A 24855-nucleotide genomic window follows, 5' to 3' on the forward strand; every position below is an offset into this window, starting at 1 on the left:
ATCGAAATGGCGGTCGAAATAGCCAAAGAAGATTGGATTAGGAAGATTGTCGATATTTCGGTCAGATAAAAAAAAATGCATTACATTGGTAATATATAGAGCTTCCAGGGCCGTAACTATTGACGATGGCGCCTCGTCTCGAACAGACACGAATATTCCCGAATCGCGACACGATTCATTTCGTGGAATTTATCCCGTCGATCAATCTTTTTCGCATAATCGACTAGATGCGATTATTAAAAATCGACAACTTTATGAAAATTCGCGTGAAAGCCTAAATGGTTAGTTTATAATATAATACCAATTTTATAATTTATTATCCTGATTTTTTTGTAGACACATATATGTTTCAGATTTAATAATATTCAATTTTAATTTCAAACTATAATTTTATTATCGTAATCGATTTGATTGAATGTACGAGCGAAATAATTAAAAAATTTATAATCACTAGTATCGACATTCTTCAGATTATCTTTAGATTATCTCCAGAACTCTATTAATAGTTATGATAATTTATCCAAGATTTTTAATATCTCGTTGAAGACGCATTCAAGACAAATTATATATATAAACATTAAATGTACACTACAATAGGAAATTTAATCGTTGCTCGGTATCTATTTATTTTGACCTCGCTTTTATCTACGTTATTATACATACGCAAATAAGTGCGTAATACGCTAATTTTATCGATGTGCGCGCACAAAAGCCAAGCACGCATAAAATTAATATGAGTAATCATAATAAAACATGAGAACACTTTCTAGTTTATATTAAAATTAGTGATTTGCGTTTAACAGAGAAAACAGTTTTGCAACTGTTATAAAATTCTTCAATACGATTGGCTCTTTTCTTTGGTTCTTTACAGATCTAAATGCAGAAACCAATCATATTGAAGAATTTTATAACAGTTGCAAAACTGCTTTCTCTGCTGAACGCAACCACTAATATTTTTTAAATTATTGTTAATTTTTATAAATTATTATTAATTGTATTTCCGAAACCATTCTTGAAAAACAGTCTCTGCTTAAAAGTCACTTGAGGGATTTCAGTTGGTAGCCAATTGCTTGAAGTTTTCGCAGCCATTTCCGAAACAATACATTTCTCTAGCTCTAATATCCTTTTTTTATACTAGAGAGATCCTCATTATACACACAAGTTCATATACTACCATCCAGTATCCTATTTTACAATTGGATTATATTATTACAATATATTGGGTCATCTAAAAAGTATCCGCGGTTTTTTGTCACTAGATGGTGTTGATGGTCAACACTATCTAGTGACAAAAAACCGCGGATACTTTTTAGATGACCCAATATTATTAATACGCTCCAAATAATAACTTTCTACCAAGTAATTTCTGGAAAAAATCTGGAAAATTAATAACTATCAATTTGCCGAAGAATAAATCGAAATGTTACTACATGGCAAATTTTAAACTTTAAATTATTTTGTTATAATACCTTAATAATCTAAATTATTGATAACATAAATAAACACATAATATAATTATAACAATGTATATCTTTAATAATAAGGCTTCAAAGAACTAAATCGAAATAAGAAAAAAATACAAAACAATATAAGCTACATTGCTCTAGTTTATACTGATCATTTAATACCACCGACGAGATATTATTAAAGACCATCAACCCTAGACAAATTTTTATTCTCACAAAAAAGGTCCCGATGGCCCGAAGGTAATTGAAGAACGTTGATCTTATCGACAATTATTAAAGTAAATTTGCGATTTTTAACATAAATATCGATTCTAATACAAGCTATTAAATTCATAATTTTTTATTATATAAATGCTTCATAAATTAGTATGCATACTTGTAATGCTATAATTATAATTATAATATATACATATATATTGCCGCATAATTTTTTTCTCTACAGTTATCATTTAACTTATATATATATATATATATATATATATATATATATACATATACAGGGTTGGCCATATTCGACGGAAAGATGTTTTTTTTTTTCAATCATGGGAAAGAGATGTTAGATCGAGTAACGACGTTTCCCATGATTGAAAAAAAACATCTTTCCGTCGAATATGGCCAACCCTGTATATATATATATATATATATATATATATGTATATATATATATATTATATATATATAAAATTTAATATATGAAAATTGTTTATAAATATTAGCATATTTGTAAAAATAATTCCAATACATCCTTAAGAAATTGATGATGATCTTTGCGTAATTTTCAAACAATTTCTCCAAAAGTTAAACCAAAAGCATCTCATAGATCCCCTTTCAAACCATACAATTTTTGTATGAAACATTTTTTTTAGATATATATTATATTTAAAAATATCATATTCAATATCTCAAAAATGTTTTATAAAAAAAAACTAGACTGATATATACATTTACATTTCAACCATCAATTCGATGAAAAATAAATAACATATCGAAATATTTTTTTCAAACGCTGTATGGAAGAATACAAGAAAGAAATTGAATTTCAACATACTATATTTTAATATATACTCCTAAGAATACTGTTAATGATTGAGAGAGAAATGAATAAATATGTAAATATGTAAATCTCGGAAAAAATTAGTTTTTATTATTCTATAATAACATTTTTTTAAAAAGTCATCAATTCCGGACCAATATGTAAATAAAAGATAGCTCTCTACTTTACTCTTTACTTTAAAGTAATAAATCACTTTTTAATCATATATAGCATTTGTTATTTGATCTTATATTGTTAATTTCTTTCACCATTCTATGCAAACAAAAATTTTTACAAATTCTAATTTTCCTTTCAATTTTTCGGAATTTTCGAATGCCCCATCAATCTTTTTTAATATTTTGACAATGTAACTATACACGTTCATATAAATCATTCTATTATATTGTTTAACTGACATTGCTTTTGTTATGACCCCGTCTTTTGTATTCCTCCGTAAAGAAACGCACACATGAATACATACATTCTCTTATGCATTTTATATGTGTAGTAAAAGACGCAGGTAGAGAATACCAGTATACCGTCCAGATGGGATTTAAAAACGGCCTCAGCAAATCACGTTGCAGCTATAGGATGGAGACATAGAATCCGTATACCTGTGGACTCACCACTTCGACTGAACGTTATAAGTGAAAGCTCAGTTTAAATGCAGACATCACGCTACACGCTCTTTCTAGAAGATTTGGATTGCGATAGTTCTGGTATGGTTACAACAATTGCATTTTGATAAATCGTGTAATACATTCGATAAATCGATAAATTATATATTTATATATTGAGTCTACACTCACGAAATCATAATTTTTTTAAAAACTAATTTTTTCTTTTATCGTTCATTTTTGATTTTGTCCTTTTCTATAATGTTTGCCAAGGCGTTTTCTAAGAATTCTAAAAGTTAGGGGGATGTTAGAGCAACGTGTCAATTTTTACGAATTACAGTACAACCGAAATTTTCAAATTGATTTTACGGATTGCAAAATTACTTTGTTACAGAATTAAAAGACGCATAAATAGAAAGTCCGGATATCGATTTCAAAAAATGAAAGAAAAATTAAAAAATTCAATTATTTTTGGCTTATACACAGTAATAAATTTTGTATTAATTTAACGTAAGATGAATAGAAAGCAACACAAATGTTATGTAAAAACTGAATACAAACAAGAAGCGTAATACTTTGACACAATTTAAAAACAAATTTTATATTAAATTGACACATTTATAATGTTAAATTTAACTAAAATTGAATGCTATTGTCACATTTTTAGTTTAGGCAATGCCTCTGTGATATTTAACATATGCAATAAAGATTTAAGAGATATTTACTGTTATAAAGAGAAAACATAAAATATCTGTACCTTTTTACATATAAAATATATAACTAGTTGTATAAAACATATTTCTTCAGTAAAATTCATATTTATAATATATTAAATCAACACACATTTTATTCATTTATTCTTAGAATTTATGTTTTAAAACTACATTATGTTTGTTATTTGTTTACTTATCTATAAATTGTGCCATTTTAACTGAAAAATGTTAAATTTAAATTTAGCACAAAATATTCAAATAACAATCATATTATGTTAATTTAAAACTTGGATATGTTAAAAATTCAATACAAAAATTTTAACAAGGATTCATTTTAACATAAATACAAAATGTTTTTACTGTGTATAGCTGTCACTTGAAGTTGAAGTTTGTTTGATATAAAAGTTTTATAGTTCATATGAATAGTATAAGCATTCAGCGGACCTCAAATTACAGGGAGTCACCTTATTCATGTGTGTATGTGTATGTATGCATATATGTATATTTTTAATAAGTAAATATCTATTATTATTATTTGCAGAAATGATCAATCATCATATGCGACATAATCTTCTGGAAGAATTTGATAATTTACGACATATATAATTTTCTGAGAGTTTGAAATTAACGTGTTACAATACGTATATCAATCATGAAGAAACCAATTTTGTACAAAGTTGAGACATACATTGTGCCTAGAATGGAGAACTTATCAATAATTAATGAGATCGATGATCTCAAGATCGCAAATCAATTTGATATCAAGAGCGAAAGCATATTCGAGAAGAGTACGCAAAATGAGAAAGATACGTCGCTCACTTCAAATAATAAATACGAAGAAACCATGAAGTTTTCCACTGAAGATAGCACATTGATTGGTATAAAACTCGTGAAAGGCATAACGAACGAGAATGACACTCTATCCATTCGCGACGAACATTTGGATAATGATATCATTAAATATTATAACAACGCGAATTCTTGTCGTTCTAACGAACGTGTACGAAAAACGGAATTTCAAGCATCAATTGGACCACAGGAGTCATTGTATCCTGCGAAACAATTCAGCAGGACGAACAGTTTGATGTCGATTGATGAGAGAAGTGAGAACTCCTTGGACTCCAAGCTGAGCAACTTCTGCCGTCACGGTTACAAGAATGGCTGTACCGCATCGATTCCGTCACCTGAAGAAGTTAGCGAGGAGATCTTCAGAGAAAATTGGTTGCACAAAATTGAGATCCTAAGGAATCGTGAAACCATCTTGCGGGAAAAGGAGATAAATCTGCAAAAAAGAGAGAGGCAGCTATTTAGAAAAGAGAAGGAACTAAGAATCACGGAGAGACTTCTCAATGATAAAATGAAGCAGGTAGAGCAGCTAAAATACCAAAAAGACATAGTAATAGAAAAGACGCTGGAGCAAGCGGCACAAATTTTATACGATATCGAAAAATCTGATCTTGTAGAAGAGGAAATTCTGAGAAAAGATGATGTTTCAAAGAAAAAAAATATTCCGAAAAAGGAAGAAATTCCAAAAAAAGAAGAGGTTCCGAAAAAAGAAGAGATTCCGAAAAAAGAAGAGATTGTGAAGAGAGAAGAAATTCCGAGAAAAACAGAAATTCCTCAAAAAATAGAGATTTTAAACAAAGCGGAGATCCCAAAAAATCTTCAACCTATTATCAATCCACACGAAAAAGAGGAAAAGAAAAAGCATTTGATACATCCATATTCATCATCGAGAAAATCTTTTTCTTCGAAGACTCATTCTTACGCTACTATAAAGTACAAAGAGCGTCCTAGGATAAATTACGATAACCTAAACTCGTCGTTGTCAGCCGCTAGCATAGATACATCTAACATACGAACATCGGAACTATTTAATCCAGTGCTTTATAAGAAGCCATATGCGTTCACAAGATCAGTAAGCGAGCGATGGACCAAGTACAAAGATATCCCAGGAACACTGCAAAGAGTAGCTGAGGAGAAACCCGAGCACATGATCGAAGAGGATAAAATTTTTCGGAAGTTCAGCGATAACATATGCGCTTTGCAAAAGAAGGAGACAAGGTTTCAGAATTACGGACCCGTAGATATTCCTGATGATATTCTAGGCAAGACAGAACGTAGTAATAAAGACAAGTTGTCTTCTTATCTTAATTTGGAAACTGGCGAGAAATGTAGCCATCGAGATCAAGCCAGCACTTTCAAGGATAGGCCGGTGTCCTGGACAAACGAAATGGACAAATGGATACAAAAGCACCAGATGTACAATTCAGCGACCAAACAATCGAATGAGAATAAGGAGAACGTCGTGTGCAATACCTATAATATCAAGAAAAAAACGAAGAAAAAGTTGAAAAAATTCTCTCTATTTCGTTAGCACTTCGATGGTATTTAATAACACACTAAAATGAGAATAATAATAGTTATTATTGATCATTTGCATTACTTTAATCACTCGCATTACACTGGATTAGTACACATTAAAGACTGTTTTAAGATGACGACCTTAATCTCATAATATAGCATAGGAATTTTACTTGTAACATTATTTCTTATTTGCGTAATTTGTTTAATCATCATTACTACTTCTATGACTTTATTCGATTTATTATTATATTGTTCTGAAGAAGACCAAAAAAAATGGTTGACATCTATTAAATTACGTATATTAAAATAAATTGTAAAAAAATACACACCAACATGGCTCATCGCGATTTTTTTTTATTCAAATTTCATTTGAAATTCTGAGCCTTAATTAATTCATGTAATTATATTATCTAAATGCAATGGCGTAATTTAAACTTTGACAATAAAAGAAAACATTTATTTTGTTAAATAACGTGACAATATCATTATTGGGCATTTCATTGTTTAAAATATTTACATGCTTTTAACATTTAATTTTATTAATTTCAAATATAGTAGTTTTTAATATGTATTAATCTAATATAATGCAAGTCTTATTGTTTCGTGTTTATGAGGATCTCTGAATATTTGTGATGATCTCTGTTCAATATATAATGTAAATTTAATGTAATTTTTATATAAGTTCGTGTATATATCGGATTTGCTATGTTGACAAAATAATTTGATATGTATTGTCTATTTATTATGAAATAGTACTTTTAGTGATTAATAGAAATACGTAATATGGCAATTCTGTATATATTTATCACTTATATCGCATTGTTACCAATAAATGAAACTGATTACACGCACGCATATATATATTTTTTTTTTCTTTCTTTCGTCATTTAATCTAGATTACATGTGTATATTAATGAAACATCTATGGTCTTCATTTAAACATATTTATTTTTTAATTAACTTAACAAGCACTAATTGATTCTGCTATTTCTTAAGATTTGAACAATGTGCAATAAGGATAGCTAATATGGCCAGGAGGATGACTCCTCAGGCTTTAACTCTCTACCGTACAATGCTGATTTGTCCCTGAATGTTGTCATCCTCTCTGATTCCAACTTATCTAACTTATGACCAATCATAAAACCTGCGAAGGGAAAGATGAGAGTCCAATACATCTTCCAGATGTGCTTGTGCGATAACAAAGTCTGAAGTAGACTCATGTCAGTCAGCGTAGTCTCACTTGTCCTGCTGTTCAGCCAATTGGCGCTTCCCGCGAGCTGTATGCCTCAAATCCGCGTAAATCGTAAGCACCGTAAATGTAGGAAATAATACGCTGACGAAGTTTCGCTGAACCGAGATCCAGACAGTTTTGAAAATACCAAATTCCATCAAACTGGAAAATTCAAAAAGTAAAAATCAAATAGACAGAATGAGATTTACAGGATTCTAATAACAAATACTAATATAGAGTAACTTTAATCTTATTTCAGTTTATACTTTATTTTTCTCTAATTCTTAGAACTAGAAAATAAATAAAAACTATATTAGCTAAGATTAAAATCATCCAAGGACTCAAATCTGGATTGAAACATTCACAATGATTATCCCTATGTATATTAAAATAATGTATGTAAGGACACTATAAGACAGCTAATTATTAAGTTTTGTACTAGAATTATCCTTTTCACTATTAGTTAGATGTCTATCTCTTTTTTAACATACATCTAATCTCATTTTAAGTTCCAAAAGTAAAACTAGTTCAGCCACGAAACAGACATAGAGATTATGAGTTTAGCAGATAACACAATTTCACAATTTTTTAAATAAAATTCTTTAATATGATTGACTTTATTTCCTTACTCGATCTAATTGTAAGTATATAAATAAATCACTAAAGAATTTCATAACAGTTGCAAATCTACTTCCTTGAACGCAGCCATTGCAAGTGTTATGAAATTCTTGTTGTTTGCCAATGTTAAATAAGAAAGAAATAATTCAGTGTTAATACTGTGTTCTTGCTAGAAAATGTCTAATAATTATTGCAAATGAACAATAAATTTACGTGTGAATAACTGTATTAGCTATTTATAGACTTTTTTGTAATTCTTGAATTAAATTAATCTACATTGGTATAACAGACATAAAAAAAGTTCTACTCAAGAGCGAGAAACTATCCGAGTTATCATGTTTTTTCGTCACAATAAACTTGTGCAAACTCAGTTCGATAAAGCTGTGAGAAGTGAAAATAATGTGACAGAGCAGCAAGGTAAGTCGAAAAATAGTTTAACGAGAGATTTTCTTACAAATTACAGGGCGCATCGGTTGGCCAATAACCTTGATCTGAATATTTGTAGTAGTTTTTAGAAGTTGGAGGTTAAGGGTTAAGGGAATGCTTGAAACGATGGCTGAACGATCGATGTCGGTAAAACAGATTTTTAATTCCAAATAAAATATTGTATATTACATGTATTATATACATACATATATAAGAATAGGATTCCAGAGCATCTATTCTTGAAAAGAAAATAAAGAAATGAAAAATTAGACAAATACTATAGTATATTATAGTACAATATTTTTAATACTATAGTATACGTTACATTCGCGTTTTTTTAAATCTCAGAATTTTTTATTTTAAAAAGAGAGAAAGCGAAGATGCTGAATGCAAAAAGTACATGCAACGCGACAGACGTAATATAATGTCATTGGTGAAACAGTGAAAAATTACTAGGAACAGGCCGTTGTGAATGGTATGTGCAATTGAATTTGACATCTTCGTGTCTGTACCATCTATGGTTTATATGTTCATATTGCAATATTTTGTGGCTGTGACAAATTTCTTAACCTTAATAGTCATTTATTAATATCTCAGTTCACGAAACAGAGCAGCATTTTTTCTTGTCGAATCTTAATTTTTACATTAAAACACATCGATTGAGTATATTTTTATCAAGATTTGAAATAAACAGTGTATTCTTAACATTTATTCTCAAACGTTTATTTCTCGATCGGAACTCGATCTCATATACGGAGTGTTAAGGAACAGAAGTGTTCGCGGGGAAACAAGCACCGTAATGACGGTGAAAGGGACACTCGATGATTTGTAATAAAAAATAGACGAGAGTATCGCGGCAACACTAATTCCGATTGTTTTTAAAAGTCGCGTCAATAGTTGTCTCTTCTGCTAGCGCACAGAGTTTCGTGAGGAAGTAGGTGGGAGAAAAGAAATTGTAATATCAATTTGTGATCTTAAACAATGAGAATTGGTACGTTTTTATAAGATGAAAATTCCTGACTAAACTTCTATTGATTTTATATAATACATATGTTCCCTTCAGAAAAAAGAAAACCTAGGAATTTGCTAAGAATGCCTCCAAAGCATACCTCGAAAGACACGGAGATCTTGTGGTCTGATATAGCTGGTCGCATTTTAGTAAATGCAATCTCCTATCCTATTGAATATGCTAAGGTTTTGATTCAGGTAAAGATGTATCTCTGCCGGTTAAGAATTTTGATACAAACAATATATATACACTGATGTAATATTGTTATCTAAAGAAAAACAGTCATATATTTGTTTTATTACTTAGATCGGATACGAGCCTATTCCACCCAAACCAACTGTAACATTGTTTGGAAAGCCTGCATTGAAACTACCGAATGCTTTTACATATAGTTAGTATAATTCTAATTTAAAACTTAAGAAATATTTTTTAAGAGATTGTTTTATCTTTTCTACTATGGATGCACTAGACATTCAGGAAGGATTATCAGATATCTTATTTCTGACAATATATCAGGCCAACATTTTATATTGAAATGACATGTATGATGGTACAAATATTTAAAAACTTTTATTATCACTGATATATTTTTTAGAAATATAGTATAATATTTCTAAAACATATCAGTGATAATAAAAATTTTTAGATAATCCTATCATACATGTCATTTCAATATAAAGTTTAGGCTGAATATATTGCCAGAAATTAGATATCTCCTCCCCCCCTCCAACAATCCTGTCTGGTTATCTGGTGCATCCCTTTTTCTACTTTAAATTATATTGTTTTATTATATACTTCTCTGTTTAACACAAAATGTTATTTCTTGCAGTTAAACACATAAAGAGCTTGGATGGCTTTACAGGCTGCTATAGAGGCTTAGTACCCAAGGTATGTTCCTATACAGTCAGTACAATAGCGTGTGACAAGACTTTAGAATATCTACAGTCGAACTCAGTGGAACAGAAGGAGGATGAAGACGATGAAGATGAGACAGTGAGGTATGTGTATCAAGGGAAAGGAGAAAAATATGAATAGTGAATTAATAATTTCTTTTGTTTATAGACGTAAAAGATGCATGAATGAGATCATCAGGGATGTGATCAGTAGAACAGTCGCGATCATAGTTAGTCATCCTTTGGAAGTCATTTCATTAAGGATGATGGCGCAATTTGTGGGTAGAGAGACAAAATATAGGTATAAATATATATAAATATATATATAATAAATGACATATCTTTTTAGATTTCCAGAGGAAAAAGAATGTGTGTATTGTATATATAAATCTTTTGATCTTCAATTATAAAATATACGTGATATAGAAAGAGAAATGATTAATAAGAGATAATATTGAAAATTTTTTACGAAATTTCAGTAATTAATGCTAAAATCTGATTCTATATATATAATATGCACTTATAAAATGAAATAAAGAAATAAAGACAAAGTATGTATATAATCGCATTTGTATTTGTTAATTTTGAAGAGAATCGAAAATTTTGAATGTAATTTTCTAGAAAAATTTGTTAAATTTGTATTCTTCTCTGGGCGATTCGTTTGTCAACGCAACAAAATTTATTTATCATGTTTTTTACCATTAGTAGTCTATTTGGTTCGTTCCTGGAAATTTACAAGGAGAATGGGATCCTAGGTTATTACGCAGGATTGATACCGCGTATAATAGGAAGCGCTGCAGTTATAGTTTTAACTGGTATCTCTACATACGCTATAAACAATTACGTTATACAGGAGCCAGCAATGAAGCCATACACTGCATCAACCATGAAAGTAAGCCCAAAGCCTCAATATTTTTCAAAGAGAAGTGCTCCGATACGTATTTTTTTTACACAACGTGTTTCAGAACTAACATTAACTTACATATTTCATATGTAAAGTTTAAGCATGTTTAAAATAAAATATTTGTACAGTTTGTAGCTACAACCGTTATGTACCCGTTCTTAGTGGTATCTCACTGCATGGCAGTAAATGACTGCGGGTAAGTAAAATCTCATGTCCAATACGTTCATTGAAGATTAACATAATTTTTTCTTTTTTTATATCTTATTGTAAATGTATTTTCTTAAGTAATTGACAATTATGAGATTTAGAAATATATAAATATATATACACACTTCATACTTTAAAAATAATTTTATACTAAACAGTTTGAATAAAAAGTTTTATACTTTAAGGCTACATTTCAAAATGTCCTATTCGAGGAAAATTTTATTTGATATAATATACTACATTACATACTATATATGTATTTCGAATAAAATTTTCCTTAGAGAGAACGTTTTAGAATAAGTCTAAAAGTTAGACATTATAAATGTAGTCTAGAAGTTACAAAAGGTAAATGCCATGATAGTACTTTGTCCTTCACAAAATAAAGTAAAACTGATCGAGTTAAAAACATTTGATATTTCATGATAAAATTAATGAAAATTGTTTGTGAAAATTGTTCAAGATTGATAGCTGGTCTTCCACCACACATGCCGATCTATAAGAACTGGCTGCATTGTTGGACTCATCTGTCGACTCATAATCAGCTGAAGAGAGGCAGCAGTCTGTTATGGCGTTACTATACTGGACCGCCGCAAATGCTGCTGAATGGCAAGCTGATACCAATTATGAGCAATAACTTTTATCAGCCTAGTTCGTAATGAGTCTTAAAGTAAGCTAGATCAATCTGTTTGAAAGCCAAATAAGTTTGTTATAAATCAAATAAGTGTCGACCAATCGTTTATTTGACGATTTATTTATACAGTGTATAGATATAACCGTATAAAAAGGAAAAGGAAAAAGAGAAAATTTGGTTTCAACGAATTTATATAGCAAGATCGTACAAGAATTTGCGTGCATTAAACATTCTTGTAAGGTCAAAAGTCATTATCAATACAAAATAATAGAAAAAAGAAGACAAATCCAGTTAGGATCAATCAAGATGATTGTAGTTGAAAGGTAATCGTATAATTAAGTATCATTGCAATATTTTGTAATGAGAAAGTTAACATTCATTAAATCCTCAATGTGCATTTATAATGACTATGAGATGACTTAATAGATGTTTCTTACCACACAAAACACACACACACACACACACACATACGCGCGCGCGCGCGCACGTTATGATTTTTAATCTAATTTTTAAGAAAAATAATACATCCGCGCTTACATAATCACCTTGATCGATCCTACATCTTCAGATCACATATGCGATACAGTACTTGTAAATAAAAATAAATAAATTACAACAAACACATCGAATAGTTGTGTAATAAAAAAAAGTGATGCTGAAAGAAGTGAGATATATATTTTTGCTATATTGACAATTAGACTTTGTTTCGACAATTAATTATTGATTTACAATGTGGCTTCCTTTCTATCCCTCTTCGATAATTGATAAGATTTCGATGAATATTACATTCGTCGTATTATAATCATTACATCTGTATATACACGCACGCATGCACAAACGCACAAGGTGTTCAGCGTCCATACGATTTTTTAAACATTCCCGACAGTTAAGGGGATCCTACAGCCATCTGTATTATCAACTAATCGATTTAATATTTGTATAACAACTATTTTTTGCTTCATTTACAGATTCAAAAATTCTTTTCTAAGATTAAAATATATACGTCTGTGGAGTTCATACTGAAAATGATAAAAAATTTTAAAATTGAGATCTTTTTACTATTTCTTATAGTTCAATACACAGATTATTTAAGCTGTCTAGACTAGAGTTGTCACGTTGTGACATTTGATTCATATAAAAGCTGTACTTACGAAATGGCAGTCCACAGACTAATAGTTTGTACGAAAAAACAACGTGAAGTTCTTAGAATTGGACTTACAAGGAAAGGCCCAACTCGAACATTCAGAAAATTATGAAACTTTAGCAATACACAGAAAGTATCCTGACATGTAATAAATAATTTTTTTTGTTATCCCAATTCACTCTGAAGGGCTAAAATCAATCTTTGAAAATTGACTTTTTCAAAACCCACTTTTCGTTTTTATTTCGTTATTATTTACCAACAACGAGAGAGATAGAAAAAATTTATTTTAATAAAATTTATTAATTAGGAAACTTATTAAATTTTTCTGTGTGCGCCATTGAAGACAGGCCTGGAAATTTCAAGTTTTACCATAATTCTATGACTTCTAAAGAAGTCATTGTATGCTATTTCCTGGCAGTTTTTTCTTTTCCTTAGAACAGTGCTCTGATTGAATTTAAAATAGATATTAGGAAAATGTTATTACAAAATGGTAACAATGTAAATAACGTCAATTTTTGTTTTGAAAATTAGAGTTTTTATGCGTTTACATTATTACCATTTTATAATAATTGTTTAATTATTTATTTTAGGTTTAACTTGTAGAGCAGTGTCCTGAGGAAAATTAGACTAACAAAAAATAGATTATTTCCTTGAAAGTCAGGGGATCATGAAAAGACGCTTGAAATTTTCGAGTTTATCAATATGCTACACACAGAAAATTTTTATATTTTTAATTAGTTTTGTTCTACAAATTAATATTTTCTACGTCTCAAATACAATATAAATAAATAAAGACCATAGTTAAAGTCTTGCTGCCTAATAATATTTATCAAATATAGTAGTAAACAATACTTACATAGTAATAAACGGAGAATTGTTATTTATTCCCTTTTAATAAATTATGCATTTATTCCTTTCTTGAAATAATTTTGCAAATTTTATCTTCAATTTGATCATACAAATCTCTGTTTCCCTTTAATTACATTATTTATGTCATAGCCTGGCAAGATATATTGCATTATTTTATAATGTCAATAAAAGTTAGTCTCTATTAAACGGTCTAGTTAAAAAAAAATATAACGTACAAAGATCGTATCTGAATAAATCTGAAGTGTAATGTTTCGTTCTCTGCAGTCGAGAAATCTTTTCTTTCGCTGAACTAATCAAAAGTATAAGCCATTGTTATAATTGTTATAAATCACGTCGAAAATAATCAGAGGAACTTATGATAGAAGATTTTAATCCTATCAACCTGTTCTTGTGTTAACGTGATAAAGATTCGGACGATCAACATTTAATATTATTTTTAATCTACATCGCTCCTTACGCTATTATTAAATATAATAATTGTTTGATGAGTTCACGTTTACGCATGGGGATAACTTTTTTTTTTATTCAGACTCTTTATCCACAAGGTTATGTACATCGAGGATATTGCGCGCGCTTTCAGGAATGTTGGCGAAATTGAAATCGAAGTGCACACATCCAAATGCGATGGCTCATAATCAAATAATACAAATACTTTCAGTGCGGCACAATAATCGGAAGCTGTTCAGTATTCACATTCTACGACGAAAAGTTTGAATATGACTACATCCGAGGAATTTCATTCGCTTTTTGACATAGTCTTCCTTTTTCCCATCTCACTCGTTAAATATTATTTATATATACAGAAGTATTTTTCTTACAACATATGAATTACAAAAAAAAAATGAAAAAATAAGAAAGAGATTGACAAAGAAACATGTCAATATTACCAAGGCAGCATAATACTTAATAGTATGAGTAATTTTCCTTCTTGAGGACAGATATAATTAGCTCGTGAGCATATAAATAAATAGTATACATCATATATTTCTCCACTATTGTTCTATTAATTCGTTTACCAGCATACAGTTACCGTAAAATCAATCGTCAAATCGAAATTTTACTGTAGTAAATTTAATGTAAACAAAAAACGTGACAAACGATGCTGATCAGAAATATTTAGTGGACTCACATCCAGAGACAAATCTATTTTCTTATATGACTACGTTACAAAATTCGGTTATATTAAAGCTTATCGAAATTTATATTATCGATTATATATTGTATATAGATGCTTATCTAACGGAACTCAATTCTTTACAGTAGAAAAATGAATTTGCCTCTAGATACATCTTTATTTTATATACAGCAGAATCCGTTTTAATTCTTAATAGCAACTCAATATTTTGTAATAGTGTTCTTTTTTCTTTCAGAAATCAAAACGAAATAATTGTAAATAAGACTGTGACAAATATAGGAGACCTACGGACATAATATGAATAGACGTAGCACTATCTATCGTCCCCTAGAATAATATGCCAACAAATAATAGGATTACGATAGAATAGAAAATAAGAATCCTTTTTTCATGCAAATTGTTTGATAAGATACAGTAAGCTAAGTCATTAATATAATAATATTGAAAGAAATTCCAATGAAGCTGTATTTGATTGTGTGCATTCTAATGATAGTATATTTTTGCACAAGTGTGTTCGCTGTTTTCGAATTAATTTAAATATATAAGTATAATTGTATTCGAAATATATTAACATTGGAATGAAATACTGTTTCGTAATTCTAAAAATTATTAAATTTTATTTTATTTTTATGAATTTATAATCTGATGTGAAAAGACTGATATATACATAAATATTTTATCATTCGCCTTATTATTTCACTTAAAATTGTAATGTTATGTGAAGAGACAGAATTGCATTCTTTTTTCTGTTTTGTCGTAATTCTATCATAAGCATCAATGTCAGGGATGCATTGCTTCGTTTATTCCTACTGTGTCTAGAAAAATACTATGTGGCGTACAATGCGTATGTCATGAAATTAAATTAGGCCAAATGCAGCGACAATACTTCGTTCATTTCAATTTTCATAAATTGAATATTATAAAGTCTATTTCGCTTTTAACATCTTTTAAATTGAAACATTTAAGATTTTCAATTTCTTTGAACCTTCGTAAGTTGTAATTGATTTTTATAGATCTTTTCTAAAATTGAGATACAGATTAATTCTTACAGCTTTACAACTTTTTTTTTAATTGAAATTTAATTTATAAGAACAACGGATATCAAAGATTATATCATAGTTAATAAGTATTTAAGATTACATTCTAGAAACGGTACACTGTGTAATTTTTCTCTCACTTCTAAATCTTAATTCATCAATTGACGTTTTCTATAAAGAAATTCCTTAAGATTTAACGCAATAGCTTTCGTATTTGTCATTGTTTCTTCTGTTATGTACGCGCGATTTATCGCAAAACATACATACACAGGGTATGCCAGAAATCGCGCATTATTTTTGAAAATGTTTAGAATCATATTTTGAGATTTATGCAATTTTCTATTCAATATTAAGTCTTCGACATATATTTGACATACGAAACTTGAGCTATTTTATTTCCCAAGAGAGGCAAAAGAAAATACATTGAATACATGTTAAGAATTAGTTATTAGAATGATATTAATCATATTTGGCGACATTAATATCTAATATCCGATCGATCACTTAAAAAAAAAAGATATCTCAAATATTTTGACTTTATGATATTGCCCTCGCTCTTGACAAAAAATGCGCGACTTTCAGGACCAAACTATCGTATGCACATCATTTATGATTTCACGTTCGCATGTAGCTCAAACGACTCACTTCAAATCTAGCTCGACTTCTGGACTCTCGAGTGTGAACGGTTTTAGATTTTCAACGATAGGCGTTTGGTCCGGATCGATGCGGATGCGAATCTTGTTGGTGTCCAGGGAACGGGGCAGTGTGCGCGGTAGATCATCCTTGTAAGAAGCCACCGCCGACGATGTGTACGTAGGCGACGTGTATGGCACGTAAATTCGCACTACGTCTGGGCTGGGCTGATGCGGTGTCGCCCGCGGTGTGGGCAGACCGCCACTGCCCGAGCTCCCATTCGAGATATTACTCTGGGTGTCCAGACTGTTGTCCAGGACCTGGGAACGTGTCACCGAGCTGAATACCGATAAATCGGCCGTCGACGTCACCGACGTCTCGGCTAACGACCGACGAGAACCGTTGGGAGATGCGCCCTCATCGAGACTCGGATCAAAGGAGAATTTACTTCCTACGAACAGAGAGATTTCATTAGAGAGATAAGATGAGTGGTACGGTTGTGGGATACATATATACATGCATCAATGATTATTGTGATATAAAAATTTTATATCACATATATACATATATAATACACATACATATAAAGTAAGTAAAAAGTCCTGGACCGATGAAAAATATCTCGAAAACAAAAGATTTTTTAGAAAAATGATTCAAATAAAAGTTGCAGAGTTTAAAAAGATCTATTTACTGATTACATCTGTTTGAGTGGCGTTAGATCAAGGGCACATCGATTTTTTTTTAACACCTATTTTTTATTTCAAAATCTAATAGCTGACCTCGTGAGCTTTCCAAAACACTTTAATAGAGTTTTTTAAATCAGTACTTATTGAGTTATCGAACTTGAAAGTTACAGTACCGCATCCAAGATGCATTAAGAATTTATTTTTACACAAAAATGAAAATAAGAGGAACAATCTCCAATAACTTTGATCTTAACAAATGTTTATTCAGGTACTGTTGACGTAGGCGATACTGTAACTTTCGAGTAGAATTCAACAATGAACTGAACTGCAAAAATAAAATCATCTTTAGATAAATAACGGTCTCTTGATAAGAAGATTGTCATTGATATAACTTACATAGCTAAATTTCGATAAGAATGTTGGTAAAAAGTGCCACATCAAAATTAAAATGTGAGAACTATTAAAATGAATGCAAGTGAATTTCTTTATAAGTTACAAAACAGCTTTGAAAGCTGTTTTCAATGACTGCATTTTTATCACGACACTTAGCGATTATACATTTCTACATGTTTATATTCATTCTATGATGACGCTTACAACGCCAATGATGAGTTACTTTCATCGCGTTTGGAATTATAATTTCTTGTCATTCCTCTTCCCTCCCCTGTTCAGTAATCTTATTAACAATAGCATCTGGAATTATATTTCACTCGATCTTTTAATCGTCTGGAATTTCTAGAAATGATATTCGCATGGCATTTTGGGGACTGACTTCTCATGACTAATTTTTTATTATGTCGATGTATGCAATACGATGCATGCTAAGCTTCAATATTTATCTATGTTCTCAATCTTCATCTACACTCTGATGCAGGCTTAAAAATGAGCCGAAACATGTAAACAGCACACGAACATTAAATTGATTTTGTTAAGTTATTATTTTGTTTATTGCGCATTATAGTTAATATACAAATAGATATCAATATTTTTGAATGACTGTTTCATTTTTTGAATGACTATTTCAGTATAGATTAACTTTAATCTCAGTTTAATTTGCTTTTTTTTCTGACTCTTAGAACTAAAAAAATACACATAAAAAGTAAAATCGAAGTTAAAATTAATCTATACAGTAAAAATTAACACAAGTATTTTATAAAACAGCGAATTATAATTATTCAGTATGATGCAAAGCATTAATGAAAGATGAAAATTGACGATTGTATTTTGCGAGGGTTCATAATAACTTAATAATTGTGGGCAATATGTCTTTTATTTCATATAACATATAAGGAATTTTAACATAAAATAAATAAAAATTAATAATGAAATTGAACAGCATGAATAATATTAATTGTGTTAAAAGTGTTCCTAAAAATGCAGGTATTTATATGTATGGATAGAGTGTATTGTGTTTCATTATGTAAGACTTGGTTTTGTTAATTTTGAGACGTTTATTAAGTATAAACACATATATGAAAAGATAGAATATTCAGATTTATCGATTTTCTAAGTATAACATGTGCTTAAAATATATATGTGGAACATAGTTTTTCAATTTAACTAACATGTATATACACATATATATATATATATATTATATATAGGAAGAGATTTAAAGTGTGTGTGTGTGTGTGTGTGTGTGTGTGTGTGTGTGTGTGTGTGTGTTCACACACACACACATTTTTTTTAAATCTCTTCCCAACTACTTCCCTAATCGCATGATCTGAATTCTGAAGCAACAGTGCAGATTAACACATACCACCTGCGACATTTAATATTATAAAAAAATATTCTATTAATATCATTCCTGCATAGAACTACTGTAAATAAATCATTTTGTATGACATGTCTTATAAATAACATATTTCTTACGCTTTAATATTATGATGAAAGCTTTCTCTGGGCTCTCTACAAACTATATTCAATCTCTAGCAAAATTTTATTGAGCAAAATTGTTCGCGTCGCGATATTTATCACGATAAAGCACTTTCCGTTCACAGTCTAGTGTTGTAGATAACTGTTATCCGGACATTCGAGTTGATGTCATCCTCATCTTCAGACTCGATGCGTTCGACGCACGTGGTACTGTCTGTGCTATTGTGTAATGTATCGTGGCTATCTCTAAACTCACCGCCAAGGCCACTGGTCGGCTCGACAGGCGTAGTGCTCTCTCTACCATCGTCGATCAATGTCATATCCCTGCGCTGCACCACTGATTCTCGCATCACATGCTGAGCTTCGCTAAACTCTTCGCTTCGCCTTCCAACCTGATGAATGTAACAAACATACACAATATAATAAAATTATCATGAAAGAATATCAGTAATTTAATAGAGATTTTTTTTTATTATTATAAGATTATTTCGCGATTCCACAATTATCATAACATTTATCATGTAAAATAACAACTCCAATGTAATATAATACATAATGCAATATCTCTCGTCATCTTTTTTTTTAACAAAAATAACGAAATTGGCAATTATTTATTGAGTAGATTGAAATAAAATTCTCTTCATTGTGTAATGTTCTATTTTGGGGAAAAAAAAATTTAATTTTTAGATGAATGAAATACCTTTGAATTGAAATAAAATTTGCTTATAAATAGACATTTATAAGCAAAATATATTATTAAATATTTCGTAAACCATTAATTTTTTGATAATCGTATCATAATACTTTTATAGACAGCATAAGATGGATCAATTGGTATGAAGAAAATACATGTACATGAATTTTTATCAATATTCAAGGGATATGATAAATATTGTATCTATTGCATCTAGTGCCAGTACGCACAATAGATATAATAAAGAGTTAAAGGATGAGAAGATTTTAGCAATACCTTGCTGGTAAAAGTAGGCTCCTGGAAAGTGCCAAACGGATAACGGGGTAGTTCGTGTGGCAACGGAACACCTGGATAGTCTAATTTGGCACGCTTTAATTCTTCTATGCTGCGCTCCATCGTACTTATCACGGTGTCGTCATCAAAGCAAAAATCTTTCTCTAGTTTAATCTGTAGATAGTTGCAAAATTCATCAAGACTCTCCATTGGCATCAAATAGCGCTTATGCAGCTTCATAACAGTATACGCCATTGCTGATAACATGCGATCACCGTCCAACAGAAATATGTCCCAGATACGGAGACCGAGACTAACGGGAGTCTACAAAATACAAATTAACATTGTTAATACTTAATATTATAAAACCACTTTAATATTATATATAAAATTATATAATTTATATAAATCACATATCTTTGATCACATGTAGCAAAGAGATTTTTTATAAACTATAAACTTCCTACAAATTATATTCAGTACATCAATAAGAATATTTTAACTGAATTGTCATGGTTTAATATTAGAAATAATCGTTAAAATAGTCAGTACAAATCACACATAATAGAAAGTAAAATATCAGAAAAACGTCATAAAACTCTATAAGCAAAACGAGAAATTAAAAAAATAATATTGATATGCATTTTAAAAGATACAAATCTAGGAAGAAATAAAGAAGAAAGCCTACTCTCTCTTGAAAAACAACGAAGAACCACTTCAACGCATAGAGTATAGAATCGCAGCCACACTTATCCATTTTCCGTTTTAGTTTCGGCAAACATTTGTTCATTATCTTGTCATGGTGCTCTATGAAGCGATTTAATTTAGGAAATCCATCGACGTAAAAGCCTGTAAAATGTATTGTACATAAAGACTTAAATATATCAATAAATGCTAATCTTGTCCAGAGGTTCATAAATATGATTAGCCTTTAACATTTAAAGCTTACATTGTATTTTTTTTCTATTTATATGATTAATTTATTAGGTGTTGGAATTAATTCGTGGCGTTTTTTAATGAAAGAATGTTATTTATTTCACATGAGCATTAAAAAATACATTAATGAAAGTACTTCCCATCACTTGTAAAACGCTACGAATTAATTCCAACACCTAATATGTAGAAACTCGTAAATAAATTTTGTTAAATGATAATTTTCTATTCTAACATATTAATTCATATTCAAAAACCTATAGACAATAAAATTTAAATTCCTTTGATATATATGTGTATATATATATATATATTTTTTTTTTTTTAAGAGAGCATGATATGCCATTAAAAAATGTGTCACTAAATAATTTTATTTTAAAATAAAAAAAAAATCCAACCATGCATGCTGTATTTTTGATCGGCAAGCAACACAGAAAGGCCCCAGAAAGCGTCTTCCTCATCCATGTAAAGCAGCAGCAGACCGGCTAGCACGGACATTCCTTGGCAATATCCTACCTCCATGTTGTACATACTGTAGGCAGCCAGTACGTAAAACATAGACCTTTGTTTTATACTATATCTCTCTCTAAAAAAATTATTATTTTTCAACTTTTTTCAAATACATAGCTCGTATAATAAAGAACAAATGTATAAATTTCTACAATATCACACCTATAATTAATATGATCTCTGTATTGTCTGGCAACATCGGCATCAATTTGTCGTATTTCCGTGGACCATTGGCGAGCCAACTGTAACATCTCTTCATACTTGCCCGCCTGCTCCTTCTTCAGATTCTTTATTCCTAGAAGTAGGGTCCATACTTGACCACGAAATCTGTTAGGAATTCCTTTGTATATTCTGCGGCGCAATTTTTCCTTTGTCGAGGCACTGTCCCATTGTTTCGTCATTTTCTCCCATTTCTTCAGTCTCTCCATCTCCACGTGGTGCAACTTGACTTCAAATGCATCCCGTTTCTGTGGTAACCTCTTATCGCTGTAACAAAAGAAACAATTATCTCAGGTGATTAAAGATAAGGTTATACTTTGTATACGATCAAATTCTAAGTACATATGTACATACTGTATAAATCCATATCTATCTGTAGTGTGATAAACTTCGTAAGCAGGATCCTCCCAAGGATCAATCTCAGCACCCTCCCTACCACGATCATAGCAACTGAAAATCCTATCACGCTCTGCAGCAGACCGTTTCAACAATTCTTCTTCATTCATCCCACGTGGCGATGTGCGGCCAGACTCTTACAAGCATGCCGTTTCATTAATAAATCTCTCTACTAGTCTCCAGCCGAGCAGCTTCATCTGTAAGCCCAGCCACACACATTCAAGCTTATCAAATACACAAGTCACATATATACAAATTTATTGGAATGGTGTGACAAAACTAGTATTGGAATAAATTTATGTGTGTGTGTGTGTGTGTGTGTATATGTATATATGTGTGTATATGAATGTGTGATTTGCATATGCCATATTTGATACATTTATTTGACTGTGTATGACTGACATAAAGGACAGAGGGATGTTGGTATAAGAGACACAAGACCAGGTTCTTTTTAACTGAATTTTTTTACATGGTTTATCTTTCTTTATCTTTTCAAGTTGAAGGAAAAGATGACCTGAGCAAAAAGTTCAATTAAAAAGAACAGATCTATAATAAACACAATCTAATAAAACACATTCACCTGGATTTTGTCAATATATAGACGAGATTAATATGTGTTTATGTGTCAGTTTCTATTAGAAGACTACATTTCGCTTATTTAAAAGATTCTAGGGTCAAATGACACAAATAGGACAAGTAGAGCTTGTCCGGCAAGAAACACAGTAAATCAATGTTGTTTGCTAATATTAAACAAAGATAACATGATCACTGTGTCACTTACTGGAAAGCACCAAAGAAATGCTTGCGTGCAAGATTACATGTATCTCCTCGGCCGTGGCGCCCGGAACGTAACAGATTTCGCCATTAAATCGTCACATCGGCGCGTTTGCACCGCTAGCGGATCCGTTGCGGTTAAGCTCGATGTGCGACTGAGTGTATAGACAAGTGCAAAATGGATCTGTTCGGTTCTTCGCTAACCAGGCGTAGATAAAGCACGCGACACAACATTGGAACTCCTTGGTTGCTCGTCTCTATCTCTATTCCTCGAGGAAGACACGAGCGGTGATTCAGTGATACAAACTCGCGCCCACTTGCAATTAGTGTACCTATAAATAGGGTGATCAGCCGTCCCTAAAGTCACTATATTTATAAAGTACCGCAAACTAGAGATCTTACAAATTAGAGTCTCCACCGCAAACGGCGCAAACTTGCCTCCATCTTGAAGACGCGGCTATTTTCAAACTCATGTATTTATATAAACGTACTTTGGTTTGGAAAAATAAAGTAAAATCGTAAATCAATTTTTTAATTATAAATAGTTTATTTAAATTAAAAAAAATATTGTGCAAATGCTTAATTTTTGTACTTTTTAGTTTAAAGCCTGTAGCACATGGTGCTTATTTTCCTGCTGGATATCAATCATGAAACTTTTTTCCTAGCTTGAAAAGTGAAAAGTGAAAAATTTCTCCATTAACTTCAATGGTCAAAATTTTTCACTTTTCACTTTTCATCCTAGGGATAAAGTTTTATAATTGATACCCTGAATTACTAATTGGATTAGAATCTTGATACCCTGAATTACTAATTAGATTAGAATATTGTCTGTGGTGCTGTCAGTATCAGTATCGCAGCGTGACAAGATTCTAATCCAGTTTTGTTTGTTGTTGAAGTGTTAATGCATAAAGTGCACTAAAATATGTATTGTATAAGTACAGTTGAAAAAATGGAAATATACATCACATATATGATCACTGCAAGAGTATTTTGAGTATTTTTAAAAGATCTCTCGGTGTGTATGTTTCGTCTCGTGCGTATGTTTTTACATCTCAGTATTTTTAAAAAGTTCAATCTTTATTATTTATTTATTAGATTTTGAGGTCATTTTGCCTGTCAAGCATTGATCGCGTTCAAGGGATCAATTCTGTATCTTGAAATGAGGTGAAAATTATAAAAATGAATGAATTTACTAAAATACTGATAATTTCATTGATTAACACCTAGTAAATTTGCTTACTTATAATTTTCACCTCGTTTCAAGATACAGAATATTGGGTCTGCTTAATGCGACTATTGGGTACATTCAGAACGACAATCACTGAGCGCTCAGTGAACTCTTTCATCTGATTGGCATATTCTATTAGATTCTAAAATATAGACCAACCAGATGAAAGTGCTCACTAAATACAATACTTAGTAAGTGGTTGTTGTTTTGAACGCACCCAATTTAATTGGTCAATATTTAGTGAATCCGCACTTTTGTAATTTTTATCTTACTTCAATTTTTATTTTACACAATCGACTTCCAGGTTCCTTTTTACAATTTAGGGCAATATTT

General features: G+C 30.6%; 4 protein-coding genes across 11 annotated transcripts; 2 read left to right on the plus strand and 2 right to left on the minus strand.

Moving 5' to 3' along the window:
* The first annotated feature begins 50 nt into the window (after positions 1 to 50).
* On the plus strand, positions 51 to 7589 carry LOC105144927 (uncharacterized). Of its 2 annotated transcripts, none has more exons than XM_087415791.1 (2): positions 51 to 281; positions 3008 to 7589. In XM_087415791.1, exon 2 carries the CDS (start codon positions 4482 to 4484, stop codon positions 6204 to 6206), a length of 1725 nt encoding a protein of 574 aa, XP_087271917.1. In that variant the 5' UTR covers positions 51 to 281; positions 3008 to 4481; the 3' UTR covers positions 6207 to 7589. The 2 variants fall into 2 exon arrangements, with proteins under 2 accessions (XP_087271917.1, XP_011052491.2); XM_011054189.2 differs by lacking the exon at positions 51 to 281 and having other exon boundaries at positions 2895 to 3218; positions 4371 to 7589.
* On the minus strand, positions 7127 to 7416 carry LOC105144766 (NADH dehydrogenase (ubiquinone) MNLL subunit). The gene has a single exon (XM_011053888.2). The coding sequence runs from the start codon at positions 7414 to 7416 to the stop codon at positions 7219 to 7221; it is 198 nt and encodes a 65-aa protein (XP_011052190.1). The 3' UTR covers positions 7127 to 7218.
* A 1218-nt stretch (positions 7590 to 8807) lies between the features above and the next one.
* On the plus strand, positions 8808 to 12779 carry LOC105144765 (mitochondrial carrier homolog 2). Of its 5 annotated transcripts, XM_011053885.2 has the most exons (9): positions 8808 to 8946; positions 9385 to 9462; positions 9535 to 9677; positions 9787 to 9871; positions 10310 to 10478; positions 10543 to 10674; positions 11079 to 11265; positions 11406 to 11473; positions 11945 to 12779. In XM_011053885.2, the coding sequence occupies exons 2-9, from the start codon at positions 9453 to 9455 to the stop codon at positions 12138 to 12140; spliced, it is 990 nt and encodes a 329-aa protein (XP_011052187.1). In that variant the 5' UTR covers positions 8808 to 8946; positions 9385 to 9452; the 3' UTR covers positions 12141 to 12779. The 5 variants fall into 5 exon arrangements, with proteins under 5 accessions (XP_011052187.1, XP_011052189.1, XP_011052186.1 ...); XM_011053887.2 differs by lacking the exon at positions 8808 to 8946 and having other exon boundaries at positions 8969 to 9462; positions 11082 to 11265; XM_011053884.2 differs by lacking the exon at positions 8808 to 8946 and having other exon boundaries at positions 8970 to 9462.
* Positions 12769 to 23589, minus strand: RN-tre (USP6 N-terminal like RN-tre). Of its 3 annotated transcripts, none has more exons than XM_011053877.2 (8): positions 23302 to 23589; positions 22479 to 22717; positions 22068 to 22391; positions 21794 to 21981; positions 21151 to 21311; positions 20466 to 20786; positions 19752 to 19887; positions 12769 to 17385 (listed from the first exon to the last, which is right to left on the minus strand). In XM_011053877.2, exons 2-8 carry the CDS (start codon positions 22628 to 22630, stop codon positions 16943 to 16945), a joined length of 1725 nt encoding a protein of 574 aa, XP_011052179.1. In that variant the 5' UTR covers positions 22631 to 22717; positions 23302 to 23589; the 3' UTR covers positions 12769 to 16942. The 3 variants fall into 3 exon arrangements, with proteins under 3 accessions (XP_011052179.1, XP_011052178.1, XP_011052180.1); XM_011053876.2 differs by having other exon boundaries at positions 23339 to 23588; XM_011053878.2 differs by lacking the exon at positions 23302 to 23589 and adding an exon at positions 23101 to 23262.
* Positions 23590 to 24855: the final 1266 nt, after the last annotated feature.

Source organism: Acromyrmex echinatior, chromosome 18, assembly GCF_024713525.1.
Source record: "Acromyrmex echinatior isolate Ae372 chromosome 18, ASM2471352v2, whole genome shotgun sequence".
Lineage (NCBI taxonomy): Eukaryota > Metazoa > Arthropoda > Insecta > Hymenoptera > Formicidae > Acromyrmex > Acromyrmex echinatior.